This window comes from Eucyclogobius newberryi, unplaced genomic scaffold, assembly GCF_026437365.1.
Source record: "Eucyclogobius newberryi isolate DKJ021-1_F unplaced genomic scaffold, fEucNew1.0.hap1 SCAF_9, whole genome shotgun sequence".
NCBI lineage: Eukaryota > Metazoa > Chordata > Actinopteri > Gobiiformes > Gobiidae > Eucyclogobius > Eucyclogobius newberryi.
Window position 1 is genome coordinate 39736072 of NW_027316532.1, and position 18190 is coordinate 39754261.

The following is an 18190-nucleotide window of genomic DNA, read 5'->3' on the forward strand; positions in this document are numbered from 1 at the left end:
TAGGACCGTCTCCTGTAGGAGCGTCTCCTGCCTGTAGGACCGTCTCCTGTAGGACCGTCTCCTGTAGAACCGTATCCTGCCTGTAGGAGCGTCTCCTGTAGGAGCGTCTCCTGTAGGAGCGTCTCCTGTAGGACCGTCTCCTGTAGGACCGTCTCCTGTAGAACCGTCTACTGTAGGACCGTCTCCTGCCTGTAGGAGCGTCTCCTGTAGAACCGTATCCTGCCTGTAGGGCCGTCTCCTGTAGGGCCGTCTCCTGTAGGACCGTCTACTGTAGGACCGTCTCCTGCCTGTAGGAGCGTCTCCTGTAGGACCGTCTCCTGCCTGTAGGAGCGTCTCCTGTAGGAGCGTCTCCTGCCTGTAGGAGCGTCTCCTGTAGGACCGTCTCCTGCCTGTAGGAGCGTCTCCTGTAGGACCGTCTCCTGTAGAACCGTATCCTGCCTGTAGGGCCGTCTCCTGTAGGGCCGTCTCCTGTAGGACCGTCTACTGTAGGACCGTCTCCTGCCTGTAGGAGCGTCTCCTGTAGGACCGTCTCCTGCCTGTAGGAGCGTCTCCTATAGGACCGTCTCCTGCCTGTAGGAGCGTCTCCTGTAGGAGCGTCTCCTGCCTGTAGGAGCGTCTCCTGTAGGAGCGTCTCCTGCCTGTAGGAGCGTCTCCTGTAGGAGCGTCTCCTGCCTGTAGGAGCGTCTCCTGTAGGACCGTCTCCTGCCTGTAGGAGCGTCTCCTGTAGGACCGTCTCCTGCCTGTAGGAGCGTCTCCTGTAGGAGCGTCTCCTGCCTGTAGGAGCGTCTCCTGTAGGAGCGTCTCCTGCCTGTAGGAGCGTCTCCTGTAGGAGCGTCTCCTGCCTGTAGGAGCGTCTCCTGTAGGAGCGTCTCCTGCCTGTAGGAGCGTCTCCTGTAGGACCGTCTCCTGCCTGTAGGAGCGTCTCCTGTAGGAGCGTCTCCTGCCTGTAGGAGCGTCTCCTGTAGGACCGTCTCCTGCCTGTAGGAGCGTCTCCTGTAGGAGCGTCTCCTGCCTGTAGGAGCGTCTCCTGTAGGAGCGTCTCCTGCCTGTAGGAGCGTCTCCTGTAGGAGCGTCTCCTGCCTGTAGGAGCGTCTCCTGTAGGAGCGTCTCCTGCCTGTAGGAGCGTCTCCTGTAGGACCGTCTCCTGCCTGTAGGAGCGTCTCCTGTAGGACCGTCTCCTGCCTGTAGGAGCGTCTCCTGTAGGACCGTCTCCTGCCTGTAGGAGCGTCTCCTGTAGGAGCGTCTCCTGCCTGTAGGAGCGTCTCCTGTAGGACCGTCTCCTGCCTGTAGGAGCGTCTCCTGTAGGACCGTCTCCTGCCTGTAGGAGCGTCTCCTGTAGGACCGTCTCCTGCCTGTAGGAGCGTCTCCTGTAGGACCGTCTCCTGCCTGTAGGAGCGTCTCCTGTAGGACCGTCTCCTGCCTGTAGGAGCGTCTCCTGTTACTGCTGAAGAGGGACACATGATTAAATGATGCACAGACTCAGTAGATAAACTGTTTTATTCACATATGTCATTTACAAGTCAGTGAAGTATAAAGGGTTTTAAATACACCGGGTTAATAATGCTAGTAATACATGCTGCTTAGTACCAATATAAAATGTGTGATCTAATGTGTATTTTGAATACAGTCAATAGTCTTGATCAAATAGAAAATATGAATAATGACCTTTGCAGAGAAACTGTGTACTTTTGATGCAACATGCATAATGTGTCATTTATATCATTCACTCAGTTAAGAACAGACATTCAAGACCAAATCAGTCCAAAAGTGTGTCAGCACGATCCAAAGAGGCACAGCGCTGCAGGATCACAGGATCACGGCGCTGCAGGATCACAGCGCTGCAGGATCACAGGATCACGGCGCTGCAGGATCACAGGATCACAGGATCACGGCGCTGCAGGATCACAGGATCACGGCGCTGCAGGATCACAGGATCACAGTGCTTCAGGATCACAGGATCACAGGATCACAGGATCACGGCGCTGCAGGATCACAGCGCTGCAGGATCACAGGATCACAGCGCTGCAGGATCACAGGATCACAGTGCTTCAGGATCACAGGATCACAGGATCACAGGATCACGGCGCTGCAGGATCACAGCGCTGCAGGATCACAGGATCACAGCGCTGCAGGATCACAGGATCACAGTGCTTCAGGATCACAGGATCACAGGATCACGGCGCTGCAGGATCACAGGATCACAGCGCTGCAGGATCACAGGATCACAGGATCACAGCGCTGCAGGATCACAGGATCACAGGATCACAGCGCTGCAGGATCACAGGATCACAGTGCTTCAGGATCACAGGATCACAGCGCTGCAGGATCACAGGATCACAGCGCTGCAGGATCACAGGATCACAGCGCTGCAGGATCACAGGATCACAGCGCTGCAGGATCACGGCGCTGCAGGATCACAGCGCTGCAGGAACACGATGTACAATAACGTGTCAATAAACGCTGGCTCATGCAAATATCCATGCTTTCTGCCTCAAGTGTCATTCACAGCTGCTTCTGTCAATTAGCCTTTATTTCAGTAACGAGATGGAAAGTACTTAAACTGTGTTCTCAAGTAAAGTACAAACACACACAGTGTTAATATTGCATTGACTTGTTCAGTCAGATCCAGGCCTGGAGGGAGCTGTGCCTGGGAGGTCAGAGGTCATCTGTTGTGACATTCCACTTTGAGATACACCATTTGTTTGCATCAATGAGAAGACAGATGATTATTTATCATATAGTTGAGTACAAATATCCAGTAACATTTCCATTTGTCAAGTAGATTTTTCTGACTCAAAAGCTTGTGACAATCATGTGCCTTTTCTATGCATAGTTTAAATGAGATGACTTGGTAATAATGAAATGACATATTTCATTATTGCTTTGGTGATAATGATAATGATTGTAATATAGCGAAATGTCTTGTAAAAGCCACATTTGTGTGTAGGTTACATACAGTTTATCCACTAAAGGAAGTGCATCTTTTTATTTAATAAAATAAACTCACTGGCCACTTTAGTAGGAACACTTTCTTTTGTAGCCATCACAAGGCAAAGATTCCTCAAACTAAAAAACATGCACAATTATAAACCTCCAACAAGGTACTGCAAACCAAGACTCTAGTTGAAGATCGGCCCTTGGGGGTCGCACTGAAGGGCCCACTGCTCTTGACAGGTCCCTCTGCACTGAAGGATGAGGGGAATACAACATGGCAACACATGCTTTATTTCCCCTTAGGTACATTTCTGTTCTGAATGTGACGCGTCTTACAAAGCTGCAGGGCAAAAGTGTCAGGAGCGAAGGGAGATGGCAGAGCAGAACCTGGGAACCCTTCATTAGAGGGAGATGGCAGAGCAGAACCTGGGAACCCTTCATTAGAGGGAGATGGCAGAGCAGAACCTGGGAACCCTTCATTAGAGGGAGATGGCAGAGCAGAACCTGGGAACCCTTCATTAAAGGGGTGTCTACAGCGCCGCCAAACTGCCATGTTATTTTGTGCCGCGGCTCTGCAGCCACAGCCTTCTCTAAAACCAGAGCCAATATTCTGGAGGACCAGTGAATGGTGCATGTTTTGTCGGCTGATTCATGTAAACCAAATAAAGTGGCCAGTATAATTCAAGTACTCAAAATATTTCTGTCTCGGCCACAAACATGTGCACTAGATCAACGTCCTGAGGGCCACTTGAGTAGTTTCTCATTCAGTTCAACCACACAGGGCACAAAGTGGCACTCTGTGATAAAGTCCCCAGCGATGATGTTGAGGGACTCTGGTTTGGCCCCTGGCGTCTGCTCTTTTACCCATCCCAGCAGCGCGGGGTACGTGGACATGACCAAGTCCTTCAGTGTCTCAGTCGGGTGAGTGCAAATGTACTTCAGATCCTCCGTTAGATTGATTCCCGTCACAAAGAAACCTTCTGAGGGGAAAAGAACATGATGTTAGGATACGAGTAGTGACAGTATAAATATTACAGTATAAATATTACAATCTAATAAAAGCAGGGCTATTTTCTGCAGTATAAATAGTGAAACACAATTAACTGTAGTGGGAATTAGACGTCATATGTTTGGAATGCTTTATAAAATGGTAGGGTTAGTAGCAGACATGAGTATTTGTTCAGTATATGGTAGTATTGTTCAGTATATTGTAGTATTGTTCAGTATATTGTAGTATTGTTCAGTATATTGTAGTATTGTACAGTATATTGTAGTATTGTACAGTATATTGTAGTATTGTACAGTATATTGTAGTATTGTACAGTATATTGCAGTATTGTACAGTATATTGCAGTATTGTACAGTATATTGCAGTATTGTACAGTATATTGAAGTATTGTTCAGTATATTGTAGTATTGTTCAGTATATTGAAGTATTGTTCAGTATATTGTAGTATTGTTCAGTATATTGTAGTATTGTTCAGTATATTGCAGTATTGTTCAGTATATTGTAGTATTGTACAGTATATTGTAGTATTGTTCAGTATATTGCAGTATTGTTCAGTATATTGCAGTATTGTTCAGTATATTGCAGTATTGTTCAGTATATTGCAGTATTGTTCAGTATATTGTAGTATTGTTCAGTATATTGCAGTATTGTTCAGTATATTGCAGTATTGTTCAGTATATTGCAGTATTGTTCAGTATATTGCAGTATTGTTCAGTATATTGTAGTATTGTACAGTATATTGCAGTATTGTTCAGTATATTGCAGTATTGTTCAGTATATTGCAGTATTGTTCAGTATATTGTAGTATTGTACAGTATATTGCAGTATTGTTCAGTATATTGCAGTATTGTACAGTATATTGCAGTATTGTTCAGTATATTGCAGTATTGTTCAGTATATTGCAGTATTGTACAGTATATTGCAGTATTGTTCAGTATATTGCAGTATTGTTCAGTATATTGCAGTATTGTTCAGTATATTGAAGTATTGTTCAGTATATTGCAGTATTGTTCAGTATATTGCAGTATTGTTCAGTATATTGTAGTATTGTTCAGTATATTGTAGTATTGTTCAGTATATTGAAGTATTGTTCAGTATATTGTAGTATTGTTCAGTATATTGTAGTATTGTTCAGTATATTGAAGTATTGTTCAGTATATTGCAGTATTGTTCAGTATATTGTAGTATTGTTCAGTATATTGTAGTATTGTTCAGTATATTGAAGTATTGTTCAGTATATTGCAGTATTGTTCAGTATATTGAAGTATTGTTCAGTATATTGCAGTATTGTACAGTATATTGAAGTATTGTTCAGTATATTGTAGTATTGTTCAGTATATTGCAGTATTGTTCAGTATATTGTAGTATTGTTCAGTATATTGTAGTATTGTTCAGTATATTGTAGTATTGTTCAGTATATTGCAGTATTGTTCAGTATATTGTAGTATTGTTCAGTATATTGCAGTATTGTACAGTATATTGCAGTATTGTTCAGTATATTGCAGTATTGTTCAGTATATTGCAGTATTGTTCAGTATATTGTAGTATTGTTCAGTATATTGTAGTATTGTTCAGTATATTGAAGTATTGTTCAGTATATTGCAGTATTGTTCAGTATATTGAAGTATTGTTCAGTATATTGTAGTATTGTTCAGTATATTGAAGTATTGTTCAGTATATTGTAGTATTGTTCAGTATATTGCAGTATTGTTCAGTATATTGTAGTATTGTTCAGTATATTGTAGTATTGTTCAGTATATTGTAGTATTGTTCAGTATATTGCAGTATTGTTCAGTATATTGTAGTATTGTTCAGTATATTGCAGTATTGTACAGTATATTGCAGTATTGTTCAGTATATTGCAGTATTGTTCAGTATATTGCAGTATTGTACAGTATATTGCAGTATTGTTCAGTATATTGTAGTATTGTTCAGTATATTGCAGTATTGTTCAGTATATTGCAGTATTGTTCAGTATATTGCAGTATTGTTCAGTATATTGTAGTATTGTACAGTATATTGCAGTATTGTTCAGTATATTGCAGTATTGTACAGTATATTGCAGTATTGTTCAGTATATTGCAGTATTGTTCAGTATATTGCAGTATTGTTCAGTATATTGTAGTATTGTTCAGTATATTGTAGTATTGTTCAGTATATTGCAGTATTGTTCAGTATATTGCAGTATTGTTCAGTATATTGCAGTATTGTTCAGTATATTGTAGTATTGTACAGTATATTGCAGTATTGTTCAGTATATTGCAGTATTGTACAGTATATTGCAGTATTGTTCAGTATATTGCAGTATTGTTCAGTATATTGCAGTATTGTTCAGTATATTGTAGTATTGTTCAGTATATTGTAGTATTGTTCAGTATATTGCAGTATTGTTCAGTATATTGCAGTATTGTACAGTATATTGCAGTATTGTTCAGTATATTGCAGTATTGTTCAGTATATTGCAGTATTGTACAGTATATTGTAGTATTGTACAGTATATTGCAGTATTGTTCAGTATATTGTAGTATTGTTCAGTATATTGCAGTATTGTACAGTATATTGCAGTATTGTTCAGTATATTGCAGTATTGTTCAGTATATTGCAGTATTGTTCAGTATATTGTAGTATTGTTCAGTATATTGCAGTATTGTTCAGTATATTGTAGTATTGTTCAGTATATTGCAGTATTGTTCAGTATATTGTAGTATTGTTCAGTATATTGCAGTATTGTTCAGTATATTGTAGTATTGTTCAGTATATTGTAGTATTGTTCAGTATATTGCAGTATTGTTCAGTATATTGCAGTATTGTTCAGTATATTACAGTATATTGTAGTATTGTACAGTATATTGTAGTATTGTTCAGTATATTGCAGTATTGTTCAGTATATTGCAGTATTGTACAGTATATTGCAGTATTGTTCAGTATATTGCAGTATTGTACAGTATATTGCAGTATTGTTCAGTATATTGCAGTATTGTACAGTATATTGCAGTATTGTTCAGTATATTGCAGTATTGTTCAGTATATTGCAGTATTGTTCAGTATATTGCAGTATTGTTCAGTATATTGCAGTATTGTTCAGTATATTGCAGTATTGTTCAGTATATTGCAGTATTGTACAGTATATTGCAGTATTGTTCAGTATATTGCAGTATTGTTCAGTATATTGCAGTATTGTACAGTATATTGCAGTATTGTTCAGTATATTGTAGTATTGTTCAGTATATTGCAGTATTGTTCAGTATATTGCAGTATTGTTCAGTATATTGCAGTATTGTTCAGATGAGGCGGGTTCACCTGGGCGTCCATGCTGTTTCTTCTGCTCAAACACTTGGATGAGCGCCTCAGCCCTGCACTTATTGGCCCACCAGTACGGAATATGCGGCCACAGCTCCACGTGACAGCCCGACATGGTGTGTTCATAGGACACAACCACCTGGTGTCTCATCTCCCACAGGTTACGAAGGGTTAACTGCTCCTGGAATCAAATACAACGCTTTTTCTCCATCCAGCCTCCAAATGCAAGGACATTGTCTGGAAATGCTAGAAAACTATTTGAACAAGAGAGAAAATGTGATTTTCTCTTGTTAAACTTGATTGTGCAATAGAAGTCGTAGAAAGAACATTGCATTTGATGCAAGGCGTAAGTAAAAAGAAGTAGTAAGAATTGTCTTATCCTATTTGCAAATGTAGAATTATTTAGACTAAAGTAGTTTTTTGCAGTTGCTTTCACACCACTGGGTTTTATAAGAGAAATGTGATCATCCCTGGAGAGGTCAGTGGTGTCATTGGAACAGCTGGGGCGCCATATGGAAGTGTACAATACGTTATTGTGGAGCTGTTATGTATTGGATTCTGTACTTTCAGAGTTATATCATACAAGACCTAAGACAACACATGGATAATAACCTTCTGTTGGTTTGGGTGTCTTCCCCAAAGACACAATAACATGAGATTTGGACAAAATTGAAACCAGGCCACGCTTCATATTTCCCGTGACTGTGACTGAAAAAGACTCTGTGGCATCATTAATGACAAATTCAAAAAAGTTGAATTCCTGACCGTTTTGGGGCAGATCTTGGAGGTAAAGGTGTTGCGGAGGGTGGTCAGCAGCAGCATGTGCAGCTCCTGGCTCAGACCCAGGAAGTGACTGAAGGAGAGGATGACCACCTCTCCAGGGTGAGCGTCTAACCACTCCCTGATCTCCAGCAACACAGTCTGGCAAATAAAGCACAATGGACTATTTTTCAAGTGAGGAGTGTGTCTTTACGTTTATGGGCGTGTCTTCAGCTCTTTTTGTCGTACCTGTACAGTTATGGTGCTGTACACTCCATGGTAGAAATAAAGGTCAGTCGAGGGGTCATTGGGTCGATGTGCGATCCTGAGGTCACAGTATCGGATGCCGCAGTCCAGCTGCTGCTTTATGTTGTACTCCTGAATGTAAGGATAGATCCATTCCATTATAAGCTACTATATCTTTTAAACATGTTCTGTGCAGAGTGAACGATTAGAAAGTAGAGCCACAATTCACTGCAGCTGCTACTAATTTGGTTAAATTTGTCGTTTCCATGTAAATGACTTCGGCCCGACCTGTTTGTAAATGAGCTTATATCAAATGGATTAGTTAAACTACTTCTGAGCGTTACATTCTGCTCCATCACAACTCACTTCACCACCAAGAAAATCATATTTCAAGGTGTTTGAATATTACCTGCGCCACAGCCCACTTGTAGACAAACGGTCTGACGAGCGGCTTCATGTATTTGTCCAGTTTTTGGAGCATGTCCGGCTGCAGCAGGTCCATCGGGGAGCGGTCACTCATGTCCAAGCAGTAAGTGATGGCATTGTGGCTGCCTGGATCAGACACATGTGTCTTACAGATATAACAAAGCATCTTTCAAAAGCAGCTGGACAATACAATACAATACAATACGATACGATACAATACACAGTTTGAGTATGAGACTGACAAATAAAGAATTGATAGATTTTTATAACATTACATTTATTTTCCACTGTATCACATACATTTGCATATACATACACAATATATATATATATATCCATATATATATATATATATATATATATATATATCCATCCATCTATCCATCTTCTGCCGCTTTATCCGGGGCCGGGTCGCGGGGGCAGCAGTCTGAGCAGGGACTCCCAGACTTCCTTCTCCCCAGACACTTCCTCTAACTCCTCCGGGGGGATCCCGAGGCGTTCCCAGGCCAGCCGAGAGACATAGTCTCTCCAGCGTGTCCTGGGTCTTCCCCGGGGCCTCTTCCCGGTGGGACATGCCTGAAACACCTCCCGAGGGAGGCGCCCAGGAGGCATCCGGAACAGATGCCCGAGCCACCTCAGCTGGCTCCTCTCGACGTGGAGGAGCAGCGGCTCTACTCCGAGCTCCCCCCGTGTGGCCGAGCTCCTCACCTTATCTCTAAGGGAGCGCCCAGCCACCCGGCGGAGGAAACTCATTTCGACCGCTTGTATCCGCGATCTTGTTCTTTCGGTCACTACCCAAAGCTCATGACCATAGGTGAGGGTAGGAACGTAGACCGACCGGTAAATAGAGAGCTTTGCCTTTCGGCTCAGCTCCCTCTTTACCACAACGGTCCGATGCAGCGACTGCATCACTGCAGCCGCTGCACCGATCCGCCTGTCGATCTCACGCTCCATCCTTCCCTCACTCGTGAACAAGACCCCGAGATACTTGAACTCCTCCACTTGGGGCAAGGACACCCCACCCACCTGGAGAGGGCAAGCCACCTTTTTCCGGTCGAGAACCATGGCCTCGGATTTGGAGGTGCTGATTCTCATCCCAGCCGCTTCACACTCGGCTGCAAACCGTCCCAGTGCATGTTGCAGGTCCGGGTTTGATGGAGCCATCAGGACAACATCGTCTGCAAACAGCAGAGATGAGATCCTGTGGTCCCCAAACCGGACACCCTCCGACCCCTGACTGCGCCTAGAAATTCTGTCCATAAAAATTATGAACAGAACCGGTGACACAGGGCAGCCCTGGCGGAGTCCAACATGCACTGGGAACAGGTCTGACTTACTGCCGGCAATGCGAACACAGCTCCTGCTCCGGTCATACAGGGACCGGACAGCCCTGAGCAAAGGGCCCCGGACCCCGTACTCCCGGAGCACCCCCCAAAGGACACCCCGAGGGACACGGTCAAAAGCCTTCTCCAGATCCACAAAGCACATGTGGACTGGTTGGGCAAACTCCCATGAACCCTCGAGCACCCGATGGAGGGTATAGAGCTGGTCCAGTGTTCCACGACCGGGACGAAAACCACTCTGCTCCTCCTGAATCCGAGGTTCGACTATCGGTCGGATTCTCCTCTCCAGTACCTTGGAATAGACCTTACCCGGGAGGCTGAGGAGTGTGATCCCTCTGTAGTTGGAACACACCCTCCGGTCCCCCTTCTTGAACAGAGGGACCACCACCCCGGTCTGCCAGTCCAGAGGCACGGTCCCCGAACGCCACGCGATGTTGCAGAGACGTGTCAACCAAGACAGTCCTACAACATCCAGATACTTTAGGTACTCAGGGCGGATCTCATCCACCCCCGGAGCCCTGCCACCGAGGAGTTTGCGGACAACCTCAGTGACTTCAGCTTGGGTGATGGATGAGCCAGCCTCCGAGTCCCCGGTCTCTACTTCCTCTTCAGAAGACGTGACTGAGGGATTAAGGAGATCCTCAAAGTATTCCTTCCACCGTCCGACGACATCCCCAGTCGAGGTCAGCAGGCCTCCACCCGCACCGTAAACGGTGTTTGTGAGACACTGCTTCCCCTTCCTGAGGCGCCGGACGGTTTGCCAGAATTTCTTTGGTGCCGACCGATAGTCCTCCTCCATGGCCTCCCCGAACTCCTCCCAGGCCCGGGTTTTTGCCTCTGCGACAGCACGAGCCGCGGCTCGCTTGGCCTGCCGATACCCGTCGATGACCTCCGGAGACCTACAAGCCAGAGTGGCCTGATAGGCCTCCTTCTTTAGTCTGACGGCATCCCTTACTTCCGGTGTCCACCACCGGGTTCGGGGGTTGCCGCCACGACAGGCACCGGAGACCTTGCGACCACAGCTCCGAGCAGCCGCATCAACAATGGAGGCGGAGAACATGGTCCACTCGGACTCAATGTCCCCAGCCTCCCCCGGGACATGGGAGAAGCTCTCCCGGAGGTGCGAGTTGAATACCCTACTGACAGAGGGCTCCACTAGACGTTCCCAACAGACCCTCACAATGCGCTTGGGTCTGCCAAGTCTGTCCGGCTTCCTCCTCCGCCAGCGGATCCAACTCACCACCAGGTGGTGATCGGTTGACAACTCTGCCCCTCTCTTCACCCGAGTGTCCAAGACACGCGGCCGGAGGTCTGATGACACGACAACTAAGTCGATCATTGACCTCCGGCCTAGGGTGTCCTGGTGCCACGTGCACTGATGGACACCCTTGTGCTTGAACATGGTGTTCGTTATGGACAATCCGTGGCTAGCACAGAAGTCCAATAACTGAACACCGCTCGGGTTCAGATCGGGGAAGCCGTTCTTCCCGATCACCCCTCTCCAGGTGTCACTGTCATTGCCCACGTGGGCGTTGAAGTCCCCCAGTAGAACAACGGAGTCCCCGGTCGGTGCACTGTCCAGTACCCCTCCCAAGGACTCCAAGAAGGCCGGGTACTCTGCACTGCTGTTCGGCCCGTAGGCCGCCACAACAGTGAGAGACCTGTCCCCCACCCGAAGGCGGAGGGACGCGACCCTCTCGTTCACCGGGGTAAACTCCAACACGTGGCGGCTGAGCTGAGGGGCTATCAGCAAGCCCACACCAGCTCGCCGCCTCTCCCCGCGGGCAACACCAGAGAAGTGGAGCGTCCAGCCCCTCTCGAGGAGATGGGTTCCAGAGCCCAAACTGTGCGTGGAGGTGAGGCCGACTATATCTAGTCGGTATCGCTCAACCTCCCGCACAAGCTCAGGCTCTTTCCCCCCCAGCGAGGTGACATTCCATGTCCCCAGAGTTAGTCTCTGTGTCCGGAGATCTGGTCGCCGAGGCCCCTGCCGTCGACTGCCGCCCAGATCTCTCTGCACCGGCCCCCTATGGATCCTCCTGCGGGTGGTGGGCCCACCACCCGCATATATGGATATATATATATATATATATATATATATATATATATATATATATATATATATATATATAATGAAGTACAATGCTAAGTAGGAGATCCAGAACCTCAGCCGTGATCTCAGTCATGTGTTATAATTTTCCAGTAGTTTATTTTTCAAATTGGTTTTAAATATCTTTAGTGAGGCCAAAGCTTAATGTCACTGTCTAATTAAGTCCATATTTTTGGACCTCTAGAGCAGACACTAAAGCTATGACATTTCAATCGCCCGTTTTCTGTTTTGAAAGAGACTTTTCCCTTGTATTGTCCAGCCAGAGGAGGAGCATCGTGATCGAAGTTCTATGGAAGAGGGTAATTATGTGTTATTGTAAATATCACGTGCCGTTACAATAGACCTACACACCGCTGATCATGGACTGTGCTTTAGTTCTGGTTTGACCTTTAGGGTCTTCCTCATGGCATTATCAAATCATACATACAGTAGATATGAAAAAAACAGCACATTGTTATAAGCGATCCTAAAAGGTGTAATGTGCTGTACCTGGGATGGCGAGGTGATACAGCGGGACGTCCCACAGAGGAGGAGGCAGGAGGGACATCCATCTGTCCATGGGCAGCTCAGCCAGAGCACATCCACTCATCCTAGACACTCCCGACTCAAGCCTGAGGCACATTTACACATTCTAGATTTGTAAAATGATTTTGTATTTGTTTTTGCAGGCGTCATTCTTCAGGACAGGACAGCATGGCACGGGGATGAGACTGTTCTTCTTCATTGTAAAATAAATACACATTTTAATGATTTAAAAAGTGAACTGAACTAAATGATTCTCTGTCTCTTGTGAGCCTGCAGACTTACACTTTGTATACATTGTCATTGAATTCCTTTAAACATTTGTTGAGACTATAGGTAATATATATAATGTATAGACTTATATAATGTATAGGGCCATATAATGTATAGGCCCATATAATGTATAGGCCTTTATTCTAATCACATGGGGAAGATCAATGCCGCAGTGAGAACACTGCAAAGACATCAACACAGTTTAGAAAAGTTCACATTCTTTTACCGTGCGTTTTGTTGTACATTTATGAGGCATTCAAAGCTCTAAAGCTGCTGTGGAGTCCATAGGGTGTGTATATATATATATATATATATATATATATATATATATATATATATATATATATATATATATATATATATATATATATATATATATATATATATATATATATATATATATATATATATATATATATATATATATATATATATATATATATATATATATATATATATATATATATATATATATATATATATATATATATATATATATATATATATATATTACCTGCTGCGTTAGCTCCGTCCCGGGCCGGTCCAGGGGGATGTGATGACGCGTGCGCCCCGCAGACTGTCCCGTGCCAGCGCCTCTCTGCACCTCTGTCCTCTCCTCATGTCCTCCGCCCGTCTCCATGGAGATGCCGACCGCACCGGCTCATGCATTTCACCATCTTTCCTTACGTTACAGTAACGTGCTGTCTCCCAGCGCCGTCTCCATGGTCACGTGAGGCAGACCGTCCTGTAAGCGCAGTCTGTCCCGGGCCCGGTCCCGGGCCGCAGCGGCTTCACAAAGGACAAGGCGGCACCGCGCGGAGAGACCCGGAAAGGCGCGGAGAGACGCGGAGAGACGCGGAGAGGCGCGGAGAGACGCGGAGAGGCGCGGAGAGACGCGGACAAGCGCGGAGAGAGAGACGCGTCTCTTAAAGGGCCCAAGCCTCGAATGCAAAGCACAAAAGGGGAACTCTCTTCTCTTCTTCCTCTTCTCCTCCTTTTATGATCCACCGGTTACGTGCCCGTGTCGTGCCGCTGCAGCCACAGCATGAACATGAGCATGAGCATGACATGAGCATGAGCATGAGCATGAGCATGAGCATGACATGAGCATGAGCATGAGCATGAGCATGAGCATGAGCATGAGCATGAGCATGACATGAGCATGAGCATGAGCATGAGCATGAACATGACATGAGCATGAACATGAGCATGAGCATGAACATGAACATGAGCATGAGCATGAGCATGAGCATGAGCATGAGCATGAGCATGAGCATGAGCATGACATGAGCATGAACATGAGCATGAGCATGAGCATGAGCATGAGCATGAGCATGAGCATGACATGAGCATGAGCATGAGCATGAGCATGAACATGACATGAGCATGAGCATGAGCATGAGCATGAGCATGAGCATGAGCATGAGCATGAGCATGAGCATGAGCATGAGCATGAACATGAACATGAGCATGAGCATGAGCATGAGCATGAGCATGAGCATGAGCATGAGCATGAGCATGACATGAGCATGAACATGAGCATGAGCATGAGCATGAGCATGAGCATGAGCATGAGCATGAACATGAGCATGAGCATGACATGAGCATGAGCATGAGCATGAGCATGAACATGAGCATGAGCATGACATGAGCATGAGCATGAGCATGAGCATGAGCATGAGCATGAGCATGAGCATGAGCATGAGCATGACATGAGCATGAACATGAACATGAGCATGAGCATGAGCATGAGCATGAGCATGAGCATGAGCATGAGCATGAGCATGACATGAGCATGAGCATGAGCATGAGCATGAGCATGAGCATGAGCATGAGCATGAACATGAGCATGAGCATGAGCATGAGCATGAGCATGAGCATGAGCATGAGCATGAGCATGACATGAGCATGAGCATGAGCATGACATGAGCATGAGCATGAGCATGAGCATGACATGAGCATGAGCATGAACATGAACATGAGCATGAGCATGACATGAGCATGAACATGACATGAGCATGAGCATGAACATGAACATGAGCATGAGCATGACATGAGCATGAGCATGAACATGAACATGAGCATGAGCATGACATGAGCATGAGCATGAGCATGAGCATGAGCATGACATGAGCATGAGCATGAACATGAACATGAGCATGAGCATGACATGAGCATGAACATGACATGAGCATGAGCATGAGCATGAGCATGAGCATGAGCACGAGCACGAGCATGAACATGAATCCCACATTAGGACCAATGGAGTTTAGTTCATCTAAAGACCCAACTTTAGCCCAGTAAAATATAATAAACCATTCAGATCTGAAGCTTGTATTTTGAAAGCTCATTTGCTTATAACACATTTTAATACTTTTAACCACTAATTACTGAGGCATTAAAGGAAGAAAATCAACTACTTTTTCTATAAATAAGACAATGTGGGAGTAAAACTTGAAGCCACTTCCTCCATGATTTTAAATCTCTTTAAAAGTGTCAGTGGTGTTCAGAGTGAACATTGATTAAAGCTTCAGTTGGTTTGACCTCTTCAGCAGGTCAATACTCCTGATGCAGCACTGACCGGAGCAGAAGCATAAAAACACACAATCCCTGCCAACTGTGTATGAGACGGCTCATGACTTGGGCTGTTGCTAAGGCAACGTCATGTAAAGAGCCTATGACAGGTGCGACTCACTAACTTGAACTAAGATGCAGTTAAGATCTATATTTGTACAGTTTTGCTAAAGATTTATTTTAGAAATCCCAGAAAAGCAAATTCTGTTTAAGTTTCTAATTTCACTTCCTGTTTGTAATGATGACATCACACAAGGAAATGACCAAGCTGTCACTCAAAAACTCATCTGTCACTTTTTAAACATTTGACAAATATAAATATATGAGTGACTTTATTTGTTAATTATTGTTTGGAGGGTCAAAAAAGTTGTTTGTGTAAATTATGCATAAAATTTGGATGGAATTAAACAATTGGTGTAAAACAATCATTCCTATTTACAACAGGTACAAATATACCAAATGATGTAACAATGAGAAAACATTAAAGTCGCAAGCGGCATCCAACGGCCCTCGCGGGCCGCCGGCCTTCCGACTCTGCGCTTTCGACTTGATAAAGATGGCGCCCTTATTGTGTGTGGAATTAAAAAAGAACTTGACAGATGGCGACACATTGGACATGGCCAATCCAGTGCAAATCAACACAAGTGTCAGTCAAATTTGCTGCGCCGCCGCACAGAGACCGTAGCACTTGGAATAAAAATATGGATAACTTTTGATGCCGCGCTTGTGTAGATGATATTTCCCAAAGTAAAGCTTGATCGAGCTATTGCCCACAGAGGAGTTTGTTAAAGTGTGAAGCGTAAATGTGAACATTTCAAGGATTTGGTGTTTTTCCCATTTGTGACATATATTTGCAGCTCCACGGCACAGAGACCGTACCACTTAAAATCAAAATATGGATAACTTTTGATGCCCCGTTTGTGTAGATGATTCTCCCCAAATATGAACTTGATCGAGCTATCGCCCTAGGAGGAGTTTGTTAAAGTGTGAAGCGTAAAAATGTGGTCATTTTAGAGATTTCGCTGTTTTCCCATTTCTGACATATATTTGCGGGTCCGCCACACAGAGACCGTAGCACTTAGAATCAAAATATGGATACGTTTTGATGCCCCGCTTGTGTAGATGATATTCTCCAAATATGAGTTTGATCGGACAATCGCCCTAGGAGGAGTTCATTAAAGTGTGAAGCGTAAAAATGTGGTGATTTGAGCGATTCTACGATTTTCCCATAAGGATAACATGGGATGTTTCTGTCATCGCTACGGTTACGCCGTACAAAATATGACTTTGGCTCTCATACTTTTATGATCAGGATGGCAAATTAGAATTTTGTGCAAAATATCATGTCATTTGGAAAAACTCTATTGTTTATAGGCCACTCTGAAGGCCAAATAGTCAGAATTCTGGGAAACGTTTGCGGCTCCGTCGCACAGAGACCGTAAAAGTTATCCTTAAAATTTGGATAACTTTAGATGCCCCACTTGTCTAGAGGACGTACACCGATTTTGAGGTTGGTGGGCAAAACGCACTAGGAGGAGTTCGTTAAAGTGTGAAACATAAAAATGTGGATATTTGAGAGATTTTGCGGTTTTCCCATGGGGATAACATGGGAGGTTTCTGTCATCGCTACGACTACGCCGTAAAAATTTAGGCATTTTTGTGATTGGCTTTTGTGATCGGGACGGCAAAATAGAATTTTGGGTAAAGTTTAGACAATTTTGGTAAAACAAATTTTTGACCTTCAATGTTAATTTAAAGGTCACTCTGTAGGGGGCGCTATCGCGCCCATTTCAATTTTGTCAGCCTAAACTGGTCCAAACTAGAAAGTTTAACAACTGATTCAAATTTGGTCCTAATCGGACTGGTTTTGATCAAATGGGAGCAATTTTTAGACATGCAATATTCCAAAATAAGTTGTCCAACTTTGCGGCTGCGCCGCACACAGACCGTAAAAGGTATCTCAAAAAATTGGATAACTTTAGATGCCCCACTTGTCCAGAGAACGTACGCCGATTTTGAAGTCGGTGGGCAAAACGCCCTAGGAGGAGTTCGTCAAAGTTTGACGTGAACAAAATGGCTAACACAGCGTGTTTTCATTTTCAAAGGAAGATGGCAGCCATAGGGTAAGTCTGGGGGCGTGGCCACAATAATATTTTTTTTTTGTCCTCACGAGAGGAATGCGTGTCCCGAATTGCGTAGCTTTACGCCAAAGTTGACCTCGGGGTGTCTCCCATAGGCGCAATGTATTTTGACTTTTGTCGGTGGCGCTGTCGCGCAATTTTTTGAGAAAAAAAAAATGGCTCAGAAAAAATAACATTTTTCGCCGATTCTGAATTTTGGGCAAAATTTGGTGAGTTTTTGAGCATGTTCAGGGGGTCAAATTAGAGTTCAAAGCGATGAAGAAGAACAAGAAAAATAATAATAAAAATAAATATAGCCGCAAGCGGCAATGATCGGCCCTCGCCACGCCGCCGCCACGCCGCAAGAGGAGGGGGCGTTAACGCGCCCCAATTGTCCTTTTATTACGCCTACTGCTGAATCTGTGACGCTGTCACATCTTCTCCCCTTTGTTTTACATCAAAAAGCTATTTTATTTTGAATTCTTGGCAAAATGTGCAGCTTTGCCGCTCAGACACCGTGACTCTTTGAATAAAAATGTGGATAACTTTTGATGGTCCTGAAGATGAGTCTCAC

The 18190-nt window shown here is 44.5% G+C and overlaps 1 protein-coding gene across 1 annotated transcript; it reads right to left on the reverse strand.

Moving 5' to 3' along the window:
* Window positions 1-3643: 3643 nt before the first annotated feature.
* LOC140353707 (phosphatidylinositol-specific phospholipase C, X domain containing 1) lies at window positions 3644-12721 on the reverse strand. The gene is made up of 6 exons (XM_072438393.1): window positions 12617-12721; window positions 8658-8800; window positions 8252-8380; window positions 8009-8164; window positions 7244-7424; window positions 3644-3914 (listed from the first exon to the last, which is right to left on the reverse strand). Exons 1-6 carry the CDS (start codon window positions 12714-12716, stop codon window positions 3664-3666), a joined length of 960 nt encoding a protein of 319 aa, XP_072294494.1. The 5' UTR covers window positions 12717-12721; the 3' UTR covers window positions 3644-3663.
* Window positions 12722-18190: the final 5469 nt, after the last annotated feature.